The sequence below is a fragment of the Lissotriton vulgaris genome, chromosome 8 (assembly GCF_964263255.1).
Source record: "Lissotriton vulgaris chromosome 8, aLisVul1.2, whole genome shotgun sequence".
In the NCBI taxonomy this organism is placed as follows: domain Eukaryota; kingdom Metazoa; phylum Chordata; class Amphibia; order Caudata; family Salamandridae; genus Lissotriton; species Lissotriton vulgaris.
The window spans coordinates 1331560725-1331579860 of record NC_141696.1 but is presented as its reverse complement, the minus strand read 5'-3'; the positions used below and the strand labels follow the sequence as shown (position 1 = coordinate 1331579860).

Sequence of the window (19136 nt, the reverse complement as noted above, 5' to 3'; positions counted from 1 at the left end):
CAAATAGAATGTTGCAGATTTCCTATGGATAATAGGTCCTAACTATAACTACCTACTGGCGACTGCCAGTAGGTAATATATATATATATAAATATCTATATATATATACACACACATATATATATATATATATATATATATATATATATATATATATATATATATATATATATATATATATGCGTGCTGAAGGTACAAACTATATGTAGGGAAGTAGATGTGGCTTTGGAAGTGGGGAACCTGGATGGAGTCTTTGAGCTGGTTCAACATAATGTGATTCTGGGCAAATCACATAATTTTACCATTCCTAACAAAAATTAATCTGACCTTGTTTAATGTAACCTAGTGCTTATGTTAAGGACTTTATTGCCTGTGGACCAAGTTCATTATGTATAAAACTGCAACAAATAACTTCAAAAAATAAAAAATATATGTTTTTTTACGCATTCGGACTATGCACCACATCAATGTCTCATTGCAGTCTGAATGAACAAAAGATGGGGGCCAGTCTTACTTTTTTCTACACATTTGCTTAATATTTTGTTGCACTTCCCAACTGGATAAACATAAACTCAAGAGTTATAACCATGGAAATGCTGCCCTGATTATCTGGAGTCCAGCAATACCAAATGTGTGTGTGTGATTTCCTGGATACTGTTGTTCGCACAATCAATGATGTAATATTTATGCAGAATTGTAGCAGAATCACTGTTAACAGTGCTCTGTTAATTTGATGACAGATATCAAACTCAGTTATATATGAAGAGTGTAAAAATCATATCTTTTCTAATGTTGTATGACCTATAAAAACTATTGGTACAAGTCAGTCCTCTTTTGTCATGGCTGGCTGAAAGAACACCCTGAACATGATGTATCCAAAACATGCTAATTTCCTCCAGTCTTCCTCATGCAGGATCATATGCTTGCAAAGGATAGATTGTATGGGATTTGTATGGGTTCAGGGTGCCCACAGGTGATAAACTAGGTACAGATCATTTTGGGAATTTGGAAAGAAATTGCAAGTGGAAGACTAGTTAACAATACCTTTCTTGTGCTCATATGTTTCACACCTTGACTGCATGAAAACATCTTAAGTTTATTTTTCTTGGCCCCAGGCCAACCTCATCCTGATTGGCTGAGAGGGAGATGACGCTAAATACGATGTCAACGTTTTCACATTTTTTCCAAATCCCTGTGCTTCCCTCCAATTTAACTTGTTTCAGTAACATATACCTGACAAGGCATCAGCATCAACTTTAATTCTCTGGGTCTCATGAGTGTGGGGATACCAGACAGGAATTTTTTTTTGTTTCTGCAGGTTAAAGTGCACACATTGATGCATTTGGGTATTTGTAAAGCAATGGAAAGATACATTGGGGTTTAGGCCACCAATCTTTTTTTGTTGAATGGAAACATATTATAAGTACATGTTTACATCATCTACATATCATAACAGTTCCCTCGTGTCTATTGCAGGGCTCTAGCCTGCCCTCACAGTCATTGACTAGCCAGAACAACACACAGAACTAGTTATCTGTCAGATTTTTAAAAATATTCCTTGCACTAAACTATATCCCTACCAACACTTCTCTGAGTTTGAGGTAAACAAACTTATGTGAATCTTGTGTGGATTTTGATTTAAGATACAAAAAAACAAATTAGCATCTAGCTCCTTGCTGAGGCATGAACATTTCTGTCTATGCCAGAGACAGGAGTCAAACACTGTTTGGACTGTTTATTAGGCTTTAAGAATATCCAAACAGTGTCTGGCTGTTTGGTCAGTCACAGACACACATTCCATTCATTTTACAGTGGTTGTCTTGGACAGAGAAACAATGTGAAATGAAGCAGGTGTAGCAAACTGAATCATGACATGTGGAGTGGGTGAGGAGTGTCCAAGAATAATCCTAGCCCATCTGCTTCCATTCCCCACCTCTTTGTTCGTTTCTTCTGTTGTGATGGTGTGTGGGATGGTTAGTTGCTGGGCTGCTCCTTCCGCCCTCTCTCCCACCTTCCTCCCTCTGACGAAGACAAAAAACTGGATTGAGCTTGTAGCCAAAGATAGGAAGGAGCTAAAGGAAGTTTTTAATTGTTTTGATGAATCTTAACCAGTCAAAAAGTAATCTTTGATATAGTTGAAGAATTATCAATACAGTAATTAGATTGCTACTTTATGTATCCAGAAAGCAATTCCTGTAGTCATTAGCCAAGCACTCATTCTGCAGAAAAGCACTGTAAATATTGAAAAATGTTTATCATTTCTTTATGTTTTACTGTACAAAAAACATAATACAATTTAATTGTAAAAAACAGAAGCATGGCCTATAAAGTATGCACAATGGTTTCACCTAAAAATTCAGACATCATGTGTTAAATAAATAAATAGATCAGGCATCCGGTCAGTATAATTTCCTTTTTTATATTCAAAACTAGAATGATATGTCAATCCTACAAGAGTTGCAAAGAGGGATGGCCACGGGTTTTACCTCACTTGGCCACTGCCTCTACCCACTGTGAGTGCTTACTATTCACCTCCAGTGCAGCACCTATAAAAAGGCGATCAATTGATAACACAGCAGTCTGACTCCCATTGCAGCTCACCCATCCCAGTAGTTAGGTAGGCTTATGTCTGCTTTCCATGCTGCTCAGCCACACTTGGGGTGCAGGTGGACTTGTTTCCAAACTGTTTTTCACTCCAAATGTTCAGAGCCACCTCACATCTTTTTGCCACCAGTAGAGGTGGTGTTCCTTCCTTTTCTAGGTAAGGTAAGATTCTGGTCGCGTGTCACACTGCTTTTACAGGATTCTACAGGAAAGTGAAGAGTTCTAGGAGCAGTTCTGCAGCTTCTCTTATATTCGACTATGTTGTTGGGCCATGCCTCCAGCAGAAAACCATTCAATACACTCTTCATGTACGAACATCTCATCGTTATGACCCTTGACATGCTGTTCAAATCATAAAATGCAAGCAATATCTACACGCAGATAGGATTTTACTGTGAAATGTGTGTTCATGTGTTAGCATCCGAGCCATGTCTTTGCTTCCCGAACCTCAGTTACACTTTGAGTTTTCCTGTCAAATTTTAATGAGCGTGATCCAATGATGAAATGCAGAAATCCTAAAATAAAAAAATAAACAAAACAATAATCACCCACCAAATGTCAAAAAATGTATCATGTCTCAGTAACGCTGTGATAGGATTAAAAATATTTATAAATATACTAGACATAATACACGTCTTAGTCTAAGATCATAAAAATATAATGGGGCAAATAAATAAATAAATAAGCACCAATCCTCAATGAGCAATAACATAGATATTGTGCTGTCTACTATTGCATGCTCCATTCAAGCAAAGTTGATTTAAATAACACCATATTGGTCACAATTGGTACTACTGTGCTCATCTTCCTCATCTCAATCCCTACCTTATGTAGTCTGTCCTGATGTGCATACATGCCATTTGTTTTCCTCAACTTTATTAAAATAACAAGCCTTTTCTCTACACGGTGGCCTAAAAATAGGACAGCTTCCACCCCAAGAGCTCCTATTTTGTATCTGGTGATTCAAGAGTACCATGCTCACAGTTGGTTGCTGTAGAGGTCATAGTTAGCCTCCCTATGTTCTAGTGATGGCTATGGCTTCAATATGCTGCCATTAACTTTCCAAGTATTATTCCTTTGCTGGACAACAACTTGATAGGGCGCACGGGGTTCGCTGGAGTCTGCCAATCCTCTATGTAGGGATTTTAATTGGGAAATGGCTAAACATGGGAGGATCTCAGATGTTTCAAGCAAGGCTGACTGGCCTGATGGGGGATCAGCCGCTTTCCCAGAAGGCTGCAAGGGTGGGGTTGTTTTTTGTTATTGGGGGCCGGTTATGCAATGGCGCTGCAATATCGGCCTCCAATAACAAAAGCAGCCTTCTCAACAGATTGGTGTCTGAGAACAATCATAAGAATCCGACCGGCGGCGTTCTGAATAATCTGAAGCCTTTCTAGCACATTACAAAGGGAGGCAAGATAGAGAGCATTACCATAGTCCAGGTGAGAGATGACAAGAGCCTGGACAATGAGACTTCTGGTTATGAAAGGTAACATATTAAGGCCCTTTCTTAGAAGTCTAAGAACACCAAAGCAGCTTGCTGCTATTTGTTTGCTTGGTGCTCCATAGTAATATTGGAGTCCAGCCACACACCCAGACTCTGGATCACCTATTTGCGACTAGGAAGACCTTCCAGGCAGTCAGGCAAGGGAGTTGGGGCACTTTTGTATAAATGATTGCCCAGTACCATGACCTTGGTCCTATCCTCATTGATCTTCAGCTTGCAATTGGCCAACCATTTGGCCACTTCCTGAAGACAGGGGTCCAAACTAAGGTAGTTAGAGCCGGAATAGCAGGGGAGAAGGTAATCACCAGCTGGGTGTTATCTGTATAAGAAACCAGAGACAACCCAAAAAAATTGTCAATTTCAGTAAAGGGGAGCACATTAAGTTTTAAAAGAGTTTGGATCATAGAAGAGCCCTATGGCACCCCACAGCTCAATGAAAGATTCTCAGAGTACCAGGGATGGTCAAGCACTTCGAAAGTTTTATTCTTCAGGAAGGAGGAAAGCCATGTCAAGGCTCAGCCTTCGATTCCTACTTTGGAAATTCTATGGATGAGTGTGGGGTGGTCTACCATGCAAAAAGCAGCACTCAAGTCCAATAGAATAATGGCTGCTTAGCATCCTTGATCCAAGAGAGATTTGAATTCCTCAACCACAGTCAGCAAAGCTGTTTCTGTGCTGTGCTGTGGTCTAAACCCCAATTGAGAGGGTTGGAGAATGTCAATGGACTCAAGAAAGGCAGAAAGATGTTTATTGACATACTTTTCCAAGAGCTTTGCAGGATCCGGTAGAAGAGAGATAAGCCTGTAATTACTGAGGCAGAGAGGATCAAGTCCTGTTTTTTACAAGCGGTTTCATCACCACATGTTTCAATTGTGATGGGACTTCCTCACTAATGAGAGAGGGATTCAACAAGTCACCCAAGGTGGGGGCAATGCTATCAACCCCCTGGTATAAGATTTGAATAGTTCATAGTCTTACTACTTGAACAGAGAAAGATGTTACGCCCATTGTTTTTTTTCTTGTATGCTGGGGTTTTGGGGAGTGGCGCCAATCTGGAGCGGAGTTGGAGCATACCCTGGATCAGGTGTTTTCTACAACTCCTATTGCTGTATCTCCCCCTGAACCGGTTTTGTGGTCAGATCATTATCTTATCAAATTCCAGTTTCCCTTGACTAACAAGTCCACTTCTCGACCCTCAGAGTGTCCTCGTCAAACGTCGAGAGCTTTCAGTCGAGTATCGCCGGACATGCTGGCTCAAGCTCTCACTTTACATCCCTGCCAGCTGTCAGGCAGTCTTGAGGCCGATATTGACCGCCTGCAGAGCTGGCTGACGGAGCGTTTTGAGGAATTAGCCCCTGTCACTACTGTCCGTAAAAACTGTATTCGGACATCTGCCCCTTGGTTTTCAGCTTCCCTGGCTGTTTTGCGCCGTAGCTATAAGAAAGCTGAAAGAGCCTGGCGCCGTCAATATGACCCCTTGGATAAGATCGTTTATAGGGAGGCCATCAGGGGATATCATGGTAGTATTTTGGTGGAGAAGAAAGCTTATCTGGCTCGTAGAATAGAGGCTGCAGCTATTGCCAGTAAGGAAATTTTCCTTATTGTCAAGGAATTCATCTCTCCCAGCTCGGCTCTGCCCACACATCATCACTCCGAACTCTGGGTGTCTCTTATGGCCACCTTCTTCACGTCCAAAATTAAGACTATCCAAGATTCATTTCCCCTTCCCACTCTGGTGATCCCCTCCGATATATATGCCCCTATCTCTGCATCACTCCCGGGTGATGGTCCTGTCCTGGCTACTTTCCCCTCTCTCTCTCTTGCCTCCTCTCTGGATCTGATCTCTAAACTCAAATCCGGCTCTCCGCGGGATCCTTGTCTAGCGAAGGTTCTGGCAAAAATGGCTCCTGCCATTAATGAGCTTATAAACCCTGTGCTCAACTGTTCGTTGAACTCGGGAGTTGTTCCTCAGGCTTGGAAACATGCCTTGATCTTGCCGCTTCTGAAGAAGCCCAACCTGACCCTCTGCTGCATGCCAACTATAGGCCTATCTCCCTCCTCCTAGCTTTGGCTAAAGTTGTGGAGAAGCACGTTCACTCCTCTCTTGCGAACTTCCTTGAGAGCAACAACATCCTCCATGATACTCAGTCGGGCTTTCGGGCCAACATGAGTACGGAGACGGCTCTACTGGAGGTTACTGATGCCATCAGAGAGGTGCTGGATGCGGGAGGTAAGGCCATGCTGGTTATGTTGGAATTGTCGGCGGCTTTTGACACCGTTCCCCACGGCAGTCTCCTTTTAAGACTTAGGGAGATTGGGCTGCGGGGAGCGGTGTTTAATTGGTTTAAGTTGTTTCTTGCCGGCCGCCGGCAAACGGTCTGGGCCCCTCCGTTCTCCGCCGAGATGCCACCTCTTTAGGTAGGGGTGCCCCAGGGCTCTGTTTTGAGCCCTACATTGTTTAACATCTATATGGCACCCCTGGCAGCTCTGGCGGAGTCCTTCGGCGCCCAGATCGTGTCCTATGCTGACGACACCCAGCTTCTTTTTACCAGTCAGAAGGGGTCAGACTTCGATGGCGGGCAGATCAGAGGCTGTTTGGGAGCCGTCTTTAAGTGGTTCGAACGGCACAGCCAAAAATGCAACTCCGACAAATTGGAGCTGCTGTTTTTCGGCTGTCCCTCCGACCCCAGATGGCAGTCTTGGTGGCCGCCGGCCATGTTTCCCCCCGCAGCTGTGTTCTCCAAGGCCAAGAATCTGGGGGATCAGATAGACGACGGTCTTACCTTGAAGCCTCAGGTCTTGGGTCTTGTTGGCAAATGCTTCGGTATCATTAAGATGCTGAGGAAATGTCTTCCTTTGCTGACCCTCTGCCATCGGAAGGTTACTGTCCAGGCTCTCATTGGTTCACGTTCGGACTATTCCAACGTTCTCTACCTGGGCCTGCCGGAGTTTCTTCTTTCTCGCCTGCAGGTCATGCAGAATGCTGCTGCCAGAGCAATTTATGGGCTTCATTGCAGAACCAGTGCGACTATCTTATTAAAAAATCTTCATTGGCTCCCCATTAAAAAACGAGTAGCCTTTAAGGTTCTCACACTGACCTTCAAAGCGCTCCATGGCACATGAGCTAAATATATTAGAAACCGTTTGGCTTTCTATTTGCCTTCGAGGATGTTAAGGTCAGCTTCCTTGGCTCTGGCTCAAGTTCCATCAATTAGACGGGCCAGGATTGGTGGACGTTCTTTCCGCTATCTGGCTCCCAAGCTCTGGAACGCCCTGCCAGTGTCCATGAGACTCAACGTGAGTCTACTGGGTTTCAGGAGGGAGCTAAAGTCTTGGCTCTTTGTCCAGTAGGTCCTATGCTTGGTCCCTTTTCGCCCCGATGTCTGTTTCTTAGTTTCTATTAAAGCTCTCCGGAGTAGCTGTGCGCTATATAAAACTATTTTAACATTAACATTAACATTTCTTCGTTGTATGTATTTTGTGATTTTCTTGCTGAGGAAAAGTGGTCCTGTTCCATGTATTACTTTGTGAGTGATACAAAGCAGCTTGAAAGTGGACCTTCTTGCAATTGGTAACAAATGTAGGGCCCTTAAGGCAGGGGAGATGTGTGCTGTGGGCTTTTGATGTTACATGTAGTAGTAGTCTGGCAACCGATTTTTTAATTCATTGACATCTTTTCATAATTGATTGAGGTGATCCATAGTAGAGGCCATTGGCATAATTAAGTTTAGACAGTACACGAGAGATAGTACCTTTGACCTTGGGTGGAAATCCGAGGTCTCCAAAGGTAATAACTTAATTTAGATGTTGAAAAGCATGGGTGAGAGGATAGAACCTCGGATGACTCTTACTTTTATGTTAGGTTTGGATAAGAAAGGAGGCGTATGGATGGCATTTGCTTGTTTTGAAAGTTGGATGTGATCCAGTCGAGAGCAGTCCCCTCTATGCTGGCTTTGCATAGTCTTGGGATTAAAGTGCCATGATCAACTGTGTCAAAGGCAACTGAAAGGTCTAAGGGAGACAGTGCAGCCAACCCGTTGAGGTCTGCTGTGTTTTTAAAGTAATCTCAGATGGCGATTTATGCAGTGTCTGTGCCTCTTCCTGGAACAGATCCAGTTTAGAAGTTGGAAAGTATGGAGTTATCTTCAATAAATTGAGACCTCTTGGTGAATGCTGATCTTTCTTTTAAATGCAGAGTGAGTGCTTTGCAGCAATTGTAGTTGGGTTTCTTATCTTATCCTTGCAGTTCACACCCATACTAATTACCGAACAGACAAAAGCGCAGGAGGGGAAGATAGCATGTTCTGTTCATGCACTGGTAGAAGTTATGAAATCCACATGCAGGTACAAGATGCAATTTTTAATACAATCTATATTCCAACATAAATAGCATTAGACCAAATTGGTCTAAGCAAGTTTGAAGGGCAAACCCTAATACAGAAACAGGTTGACGCAAAAGCAATTATATGCGGGTTCCAACAGTTGATTACAATGTTGAGTACATTAGTTCAGCTCATGACACATATTACATCAGAATGATACAATCAATGATATTTCTGATGTTATATATTACATCATGCATGATAATGTCAGTAAGGCATTAATGAAGTTAAATTTGCAATTTAAATCAATGTTTTTATTAATTTGTTTGCATGCCAATTAAAACCAACTACCTTTAAAAGATACTTAGAAAGAAAATGTCCCCATATCAGGAAATGTGATCAGTAACAGCCCGAACTTCCATTGGGTTTTCAGCATAACAAAAGTGTTAACTTTCTTTTTTCCATAGCTCAAATGAAGTTGGTGGCACAGTGATTATCCTGTGACAGCTCCCTTTAGTTCTGTTGTATTCCATAAGTGGAAGTCGTACCCAAAATTAGTTGTTGTTGTGGTTGCCAGAACTGTTAGGGGAAGGTATTGAGGAAGGGGGAGCTATTATTGCAAATTGTAGAGATGACCCTTTAGTGGCTTTGCCCCCATTTGCAGTGATTGAGTACACAGCTAATATTAGTTGCTGACAACGCATGATTTGTTTGCAGTGGCGTTTGACCTCTATTGCATTCATTTTAGATGTATTAACATTCTCAGAAAGTTTAATATTAGTTATGTTGCATACTTCCGTGTAATATTAAAGGGTCTCTTAATCCTGTTAAACAACAGAGAGTATTATACTACTTTGGTAAATCTAATCCTGACCTCGTTCTTCTTCAGGAAACTCACCTTGCTTGTCTTAAGCATTGAAATTTAAACAAAGCTGGGCGGGGATGTCTTTGTTTCCCCCTCGGTGAATAAAAAGAATAGGGTTGTTGTAATGTGCAAAAAATCTCTAAACCTCACTATGGTTTCATAGGAGACAGATGATATGGGCAGGTAGATTATTTTTAATCTTCCCATGGATAATATTCCTCTGACTATATTGAATGTTTATGCTCCTACACAACCTGAGCAAACTTTTTGGCCTTCTATTGCAAGAAAATGTAAACAATATTATGATGCATATTTTTTCCTGGGTGGGGAATGTAACACAATTATGAATTCCTTTTTGGATAGTCAGCCCTCAGTTCAATTCTCGTCACATAAAATGCATGAGCATTTTCATTCTGCTATTTCTAAAGGTTCTTTGGTAGATTCATGGATACTGCCCAAGATTACATTTCTTATTCATCCTCCCATGGTACAATTTCACGTCTGGATCACATTTTTCTTTCCTAGCCCCTATCACAATGCATTAAACAATCCCACATTACTGCAATTATACTTTCTGACCATGCTATGGTTGTTACTGACTTGAATGTGGTTCCTCCCTGGTCTCCTTCACATAGATAGAGATTTAATAATTCCTTTTTACAAGATGATCAATTTTAAAATTCCCCTAATTCTTTTGCTTTTGAATTGTTTTCATTTAATGATACTTCGGATATTTCTTCTTCTCTACCATGGGACACGCTTTAAGCAGCGGCAAGTGGTTTAATTTTAAACCTTGGGGCATATTACCAACAACTAGCGATAATTTTTGTCTCTAACTTGTTTAGAGACAAACATTATCACCGCACATCGGCCATTTTTATCGCAGATAAACCTTGCTATTAGCAAGGTTTATCGCAAATGCGATAAAAAACGGCCGCAATGCATGAATATCGCTGAAAAGTCAGCGATATTCATGCATTATCGAGCAAATGCTCTTAGCCATGTTATCCACCTCCCATTGGATAACATGGCTAAGAACTGCTCAGGGCAGGTGTTAGCTTTTGGAGATATTCGCGCTTAGCGCGAATATCTCCAAAAGTTGGTAATAGGAGATAGCGATGTTAGGGACTGTTTTCAGTCGCTAACATCTTGGCACGCCCACTTTGCATGTCATTAGTGATAAATATCACTGACATGCAAAGCGGGGCCCAAGATGGTCGCTATCTCCTATTAGCTGTCACTAACTGGTGTTAGTGACAGCTTGGTAATAGGGAGATAATTTTATCTCCGCTTTCTTGGCTTTTAAAGCCAAAAAAGCGGAGATAAACCCCCTTGATAATATGCCCCTATGTTTCCAAAAAAAGAAAAGTCGAGGAAAGTAACATAATGTATTGCTTTCATCAATCACATTTTTGGGAAGTAATAATTCTCTTTTAAATTGTCTTCTGATCCTAATAAATTGCTGCAGGCCAAATTGAAATGTAATACTATTTCCACGGATGAAGCTAATTTTATACTTTGGAAAAATGCACGTTATTATGGTGGGGAAAAAAACATTGGTAAAGTGTTAGCAAATTATTTAAAAGTTAGAAAAGGAAGACATTTCATTGACTCAGAATCATCTTCGCAGGGGCACACCATTACTAATCATCAAGATATTTTAGAAGAGTTTGTTATATTTTATAAATCTTCATATACTTCGGAATAAGAATCACAATCTTCTGAAATGTTTGATTATTTAAGCCAAACCCCACACCATATTTCCCCAAACTTGGATTTTGAAACTCTGGAAAGTGATCTTACTTCTGATGAACTTTCTAGAGCATTAACGTTTTTAAAGTTGGGGAAAACACCGGGCCCTGAGGGATTTACTGTGGAATTCTTCTTAATTTCTCTAATAGTCTTCCTTCCTTATTTATATCATTTATTTAATTATTTTATTCAATCCTCTTCCACTTTGGGTACATTTCAAGAGGCAATAATCTGTTTTATTCACAAAGATGGCATATATCCCCATGATTGTAAAAATTACAGGCCCATTTCATTGTTAAATGTTGATTATAAGATTTTTGCAGCGCTTTTAGTTCTTCATCTGGAATCCTTTCTTCCACCTCTTATAGGGAAAGAACAATCAGTATTTCTCAAATGGAGGCTTATATCTGATAAAGCTCTATTATTTCTTAATGTTCTTAGTAAAGCCCATTCCCTTAAATCTTCCTTGCAGCCATAACAATTGATGCTGAGAAGGCATATGATAGAATACATTGGGAGTTTATGCTTAAATCATTACAATGGCATGAATTTGCTCCTAAAATGATGGCTCATATTTCTCTTTTATATTGTACTCCTTGTGCATCAGTGTTGGTAAATGGTATAATTTCTTCCTATTTCCCTCTTCATAGGGGAGTTAGACAGGCTGTCCACTTTCTTCTTTATTGTTTGATTTGGCGCTTCAGCCCTTTCTCTCCCACATTTGGAATAATTCTTCTGTTTCTGGTTTTCCTTATGTTTGTCCTGGTGAGATTGCTTGGATGCCATTAAAATGATGAGTTCCCCTCTTCTGTAATATCATCTCTCTATGTTACCAGTTCATATTCCAAAATAATTGTTTTGGAAAACTAATTCAATCCTTCCTACATTTTTATGGCATAAAAAAAAGCAAGAGTCGCTTTAGTTACTTTACAAAGGTCAAAACTGGTTGGCGGAGTGAATTTTCCAAACTTGTATTGTTATCATATAGTTTCTGCTTTACGTCAAGCTGCTCAATGGACTTTTGATTTGACACCGTCTTTTTCTCCATTGTGGCTTGATCTAGAAAAACCTCTCTTGTTTCTTCAAACCCCTATTTTATAGAAGACGGTTCCTTGATCAAATCTACTTTTCTCCCAATTAACCTGACTTTATCTATATTCCTGAAAATGTTGTTATGTGATAATATTTCCTTAATGATAATTATTAATAGACCCTTCTTTTGGAGGACCTGGAAGGGTTTCTCATTTTTTTAATAATAATTCTCCTATCTCTTTCCCTCAAGTTTGCCTCACATACCATTGTCCTAAATCTTTTTATTTTTGTTTCTCCTCCTGAGTCCGGACATATTGCCCTGCTGACATTTTCCTTGTAGGCTCATTGGGCCGTTTTGGGTGTTGCCTGACTCCCGCTGCAGGCACCATCTTAACCACATGGGTGCTGGTGACAAGCTCAGCTCGTCATGAGGCGCAGCGGAGCTGCACTCATGATGAGCTGAGCTTGTCACGGCCGTTGAAACGTTTGCACGCGGGGGTAATTACCCCGCTGTGCTGAACGTTCTAAAAACAGGTGCGGCTGTGATGAGCCGAGCTCGTCACCAGCACGGCAGCGCCGCACGTGGCCCCCCTCCCCCCCACACAGCGGGGGGAAAACACCCTGCAGCGAAGGGGTTAAGGAAGCTAGTCTTCCATTTTAATTGCTTTTATGTTTTAACATTGCTCTTTGTTGTTTACCAGTATACAATTCTCGCAGGGGAGCCTATAAGCCCTGTAAGGGTTGCTGGACCCAGTTAAAAATCCTTTTTTAGTTGCCCCTCTTTGTTTTCTTGAGCTCTGGCGCTGACTCTTGACACACCCCTTGTCCTAGAGGGCTATTTAAATTGCACTATAGCACATCCGTGCAGCTCCCCGTGAGTCCGGACATATTGGCCTGATGTTATTTTCCTTGTAGGCTCATTGGGCTGTTTTGGGAGGTGCCTGGCTCCTGTTGCAGGTGCCATCTTAAGGAATGTAGTATTCTGTTTTAATTGCTTTTATCCTTTAACATTACCCATTGTTCTTTTAATTATGTTTTTTTACCAGTATACCTCGTTCGCAGGGGATGCTGCAAGCCCTGTAGGGGTTGCTGCACCCCAGTTAAACCGCCTTTTTTAATTGTCCCTCTTTGTTTTCTTGGGTTCAGGCGCCGACTCTTGATATGCCCCTTGTCCTGGAGGGCTATTTAAATTGCACTATAGCCAATGGTGCCCCAGTGTTGTGCCAAAGGCAAGCCTGTCTGTGCCCATCCGCGGCCAGATTGCGCCTTGCTCCCATGAAGGACAGGGTCAAGACTGATTTGCATATAGCTATGTCTGAACTGGGGTGGCTTGGTGAGCAAAATAACGATGGATTTAACCCAGATCTGTGACTGGGGGTGAATGTTTTACCATTGTGCAAAATTCCGTCCATCATCTTGTGTGTTTTGCTGTTCACCCTATGTGGAAAGGGTATGCCCAGACGTGGGTCCCGTGCTCACTAAGCCAGTGGAGTCAAGCTATCCTGGCTGAAGACGGCTGATAGCCAGAAACCGGTCCTAGGATGATTGATTCCGGTCCAGGAAAGACTTGGCTTGGCAGTTCGGTCTGGACTGTTCCCATGAGGGTCAGGGTCAAGACTGATTTGCATATGGCCATGTCTGAACTGGGGTGGCTTGGTGAGCAAAATAACAATGGATTTAACCCAGATCTGTGACTGAGGGTGAATGTTTTGCCATTGTGCAACATTCCGTCCATCATCTTGTGTGTTTTGCTGTTCACCCTATGTGGGAAGGATATGCCCAGAAGTGGGTCCCGTGCTCACTAAGCCACTGGAGTCAAGCTATCCTGGCTGAAGACGGCTGATAGCCAGAAATCGGTCCTAGGAAGCTTGATTCCGGTCCAGGGAAGACTTGGCTTGGCAATTGACTTGGAAGTTCGGTTTGGACTGTTCCCATGAGGGTCAGGCTCAAGAATGATTTGTATATGGCCATGTCTGAACTGGGGTGGCTTGTTGAGCAAAATAACGATTATTAAACCCAGATCTGTGACTGAGGGTGAATGTTTTGCCATTGTGCAACATTCCGTCCATCATCTTGTGTGTTTTGCTGTTCACCCTATGTGGGAAGAGTATGCCCAGACGTGGGTCCCGTGCTCACTAAGCCAATGGAGTCAAGCTATCCAGGCTGAAGACGGCTGATAGCCAGAAACCGGTCCTAGGATGCTTGATTCCGGTCCAGGGAAGACTTGGCTTGGTAGTTCGGTCTGATCTGTTCCCATGAGGGACAGGGTCAAGACTGATTTGCATATGGCCATGTCTAAACTGGGGTGGCTTGGTGAGCAAAATAATGATGGATTAAACCCAGATCTGTGACTGGGGGTGAATGTTTTGCCATTGTGCAACATTCCGTCCATCATCTTGTGTGTTTTGCAGATTGCGCCTTGCGCCAGGACCCCTGCTCCGTTTTCCCAAAGTAAGATGCAGCAAATGGTCGCTTATGCTGGCGAGGAACTGCACGCCTTCAACAAGCCATCTAAGGTATCCCATCACGCTTGCTCACACTTTAACCCAGCGGACCGGCTTAAGCTGACAAAACTTTCCTTCCCCATTTGTAGCTTCTCACTGGAGGCCTAGGATCTGGCACAGTTAGAGCGTGTACATTCCATCACCAGTAACGTTTCCACACACAAAAATAATGAAAGAAACAAGGTTCAGGCTGCCCTTATTAATGTGTACTCGCTTCCTAAGCACAAATATGAAATAGCTGAGCTCTTAGATAATTATCAACTGGATCTCCTATTCAAAACAGAGGCATGGGAAGACCCCTCAGTGGGTCCAGATTTCTGCATTGCCACCACTGCTGGTTTTTCTGTGTTCAGACTGGATAGACCAAACAAAAGAGGGGGAGGTTTTGTACTAATATATCGAAACACCTGATGAGTAAATGGAGAGATGGTCCCTTTAACGGTTTGTGAGGCACTTAGTTTTAACATGGTGTTCTCTGAACATCAGTCATTCAAGGGGATCCTTCTTTATTGCCCGCTCGGCCCTGAGGGAGACTTCCTATAGTTGGCAGGAAATCTATTTGAATCCTCCGAGGGTGAATCGAGTTTCACCATTTTGGGGGATTTTAATTTTCACTTAAAGGCCAAGGAAAACAAGGACTCAACATCCCTTATTGCTAAGTTTGAATCTGTAGTACTCCCTCAGAAAGTTAGTTCTACTCATATTGCCGGACACATTTTAGACAGCCTTTTTACCAACAATGAGCAGATCATTATAAAGGACAGCCTCCCATTGACCTGGTCCAATCACCACACATTATAATTTGAAGTTTGTCTCTTGAAACAAATTCCTTAGTATAACAGGCCAGGGTGCCCTAAACAATTTAGATCCTGAAGTAGTAGAGATCATGCTCATCTTAGACAGCAGCTATCTGTTACTCAGCCAGAACTCTCCCCAGATCCAGAGCAGGCTGCTCCGAGTTATACAGACTGGCTTCAAGACTCCTTTGCAAAACTAGTCGCTCACAAAATAGTTTCTAAAAACAGGAAAACTCCTTCGGCCCCTGGTTTTCTGAGGCTTGAGAAACCATGCTGCAGGACACAAGAGAGACGCTGACGTCAAGACTACGACAGTCAGGAGAAATCTCTTTATAAGTTAGCATTGGCTAACTACAAACACCTTTTAATAAAAGAGAAGAGTAGCTATGTCACACAGGAAGTAGAATCCGCCCAAAACTCCACTAAAACCCATGCTTTTCAACATCTAAATTAAGTTGTTACCTTTGGAGACCTCGGATTTCCACCCAAGGTCAAAGGTACTATCTCTCTTGTACTGTCTAAACTTAATTATGCCAATGGCCTCTACTATGGATCACCTCAATCAATTATGAAAAGATGTCAATGAATTAAAAAATCGGTTGCCAGACTACTACTACATGTAACATCAAAAGCCCACAGCACACATCTCCCCTGCCTTAAGGGCCCTACATTTGTTACCAATTGCAAGAAGGTCCACTTTCAAGCTGCTTTGTATCACTCATAAAGTAATACATGGAACAGGACCACTTTTCCTCAGCAAGAAAATCACAAAATACATACAACGAAGAAATGTTAATGTTAATGTTAAAATAGTTTTATATAGCGCACAGCTACTCCGGAGAGCTTTAATAGAAACTAAGAAACAGACATCGGGGCGAAAAGGGACCAAGCATAGGACCTACTGGACAAAGAGCCAAGACTTTAGCTCCCTCCTGAAACCCAGTAGACTCACGTTGAGTCTCATGGACACTGGCAGGGCGTTCCAGAGCTTGGGAGCCAGGTAGATTATTTTTAATCTTCCCATGGATAATATTCCTCTGACTATATTGAATGTTTATGCTCCTACACAACCTGAGCAAACTTTTTGGCCTTCTATTGCAAGAAAATGTAAACAATATTATGATGCATATTTTTTCCTGGGTGGGGAATGTAACACAATTATGAATTCCTTTTTGGATAGTCAGCCCTCAGTTCAATTCTCGTCACATAAAATGCATGAGCAATTTCATTCTGCTATTTCTAAAGGTTCTTTGGTAGATTCATGGAGACTGCCCAAGATTACATTTCTTATTCATCCTCCCATGGTACACTTTCACGTCTGGATCAAATTTTTCTTTCCTAGCCCCTATCACAATGCATTAAACAATCCCACATTACTGCAATTATACTTTCTGACCATGCTATGGTTGTTACTGACTTGAATGTGGTTCCTCCCTGGTCTCCTTCACATAGATAGAGATTTAATAATTCCTTTTTACAAGATGATCAATTTTAAAATTCCCCTAATTCTTTTGCTTTTGAATTGTTTTCATTTAATGATACTTCGGATATTTCTTCTTCTCTACCATGGGACACGCTTTAAGCAGCGGCAAGTGGTTTAATTTTAAACCTTGGGGCATATTACCAACAACTAGCGATAATTTTTGTCTCTAACTTGTTTAGAGACAAACCTTATCGCCGCACATCGGCCATTTTTATCGCAGATAAACCTTGCTATTAGCAAGGTTTATCGCAAATGCGATAAAAAACGGCCGCAATGCATGAATATCGCTGAAAAGTCAGCGATATTCATGCATTATCGAGCAAATGCTCTTAGCCATGTTATCCACCTCCCATTGGATAACATGGCTAAGAACTGCTCAGGGCAGGTGTTAGCTTTTGGAGATATTTGCGCTTAGCGCGAATATCTCCAAAAGTTGGTAATAGGAGATAGCGATGTTAGGGACTGTTTTCAGTCGCTAACATCTTGGCATGCCCACTTTGCATGTCATTAGTGATAAATATCACTGACATGCAAAGCGGGGCCCAAGATGGTCGCTATCTCCTATTAGCTGTCACTAACTGGTGTTAGTGACAGCTTGGTAATAGGGAGATAATTTTATCTCCGCTTTCTTGGCTTTTAAAGCCAAAAAAGCAGAGATAAACCCCCTTGATAATATGCCCCTATGTTTCCAAAAAAAGAAAAGTCGAGGAAAGTAACATAATGTATTGCTTTCATCAATCACATTTTTGGGAAGTAATAATTCTCTTTTAAATTGTCTTCTGATCCTAATAAATTGCTGCAGGCCAAATTGAAATGTAATACTATTTCCACGGATGAAGCTAATTTTATACTTTGGAAAAATGCACGTTATTATGGTGGGGAAAAAAACATTGGTAAAGTGTTAGCAAATTATTTAAAAGTTAGAAAAGGAAGACATTTCATTGACTCAGTATCATCTTCGCAGGGGCACACCATTACTAATCATCAAGATATTTTAGAAGAGTTTGTTATATTTTATAAATCTTCATATACTTCGGAATAAGAATCACAATCTTCTGAAATGTTTGATTATTTAAGCCAAACCCCCCACCATATTTCCCCAAACTTGGATTTTGAAACTCTGGAAAGTGATCTTACTTCTGATGAACTTTCTAGAGCATTAACGTTTTTAAAGTTGAGGAAAACACCGGGCCCTGAGGGATTTACTGTGGAATTCTTCTTAATTTCTCTAATAGTCTTCCTTCCTTATTTATATCATTTATTTAATTATTTTATTCAATCCTCTTCCACTTTGGGTACATTTCAAGAGGCAATAATCTGTTTTATTCACAAAGATGGCATATATCCCCATGATTGTAAAAATTACAGGCCCATTTCATTGTTAAATGTTGATTATAAGATTTTTGCAGCGCTTTTAGTTCTTCATCTGGAATCCTTTCTTCCACCTCTTATAGGGAAAGAACAATCAGTATTTCTCAAATGGAGGCTTATATCTGATAAAGCTCTATTATTTCTTAATGTTCTTAGTAAAGCCCATTCCCTTAAATCTTCCTTGCAGCCATAACAATTGATGCTGAGAAGGCATATGATAGAATACATTGGGAGTTTATGCTTAAATCATTACAATGGCATGAATTTGCTCCTAAAATGATAGCTCATATTTCTCTTTTATATTGTACTCCTTGTGCATCAGTGTTGGTAAATGGTATAATTTCTTCCTATTTCCCTCTTCATAGGGGAGTTAGACAGGCTGTCCACTTTCTTCTTTATTGTTTGATTTGGAGCTTCAACCCTTTCTCTCCCACATTTGGAATAATTCTTCTGTTTCTGGTTTTCCTTATGTTTGTCCTGGTGAGATTGCTTGGATGCCATTAAAATGATGAGTTCCCCTCTTCTGTAATATCATCTCTCTATGTTACCAGTTCATATTCCAAAATAATTGTTTTGGAAAACTAATTCAATCCTTCCTACATTTTTATGGCATAATAAAAAGCAAGAGTCGCTTTAGTTACTTTACAAAGGTCAAAACTGGTTGGCGGAGTGAATTTTCCAAACTTGTATTGTTATCATATAGTTTCTGCTTTACGTCAAGCTGCTCAATGGACTTTTGATTTGACACCGTCTTTTTCTCCATTGTGGCTTGATCTAGAAAAACCTCTCTTGTTTCTTCAAACCCCTATTTTATAGAAGACGGTTCCTTGATCAAATCTACTTTTCTCCCAATTAACCTGACTTTATCTATATTCCTGAAAATGTTGTTATGTGATAAT

At 41.2% G+C, this 19136-nt stretch overlaps 1 protein-coding gene across 1 annotated transcript in view; it reads right to left on the bottom strand.

The window, feature by feature from the left end:
* Positions 1–3018: 3018 nt before the first annotated feature.
* Positions 3019–19136, bottom strand: part of LOC147698691 (matrix metalloproteinase-20-like) — a 135222-nt gene continuing 119104 nt past the window's right edge. The window contains exon 10 of the mRNA XM_086933492.1: positions 3019–3119. Within this exon, the coding sequence (XP_086789618.1) occupies positions 3019–3119 (101 nt within the window). The remainder of the gene's footprint in view (positions 3120–19136) is intronic.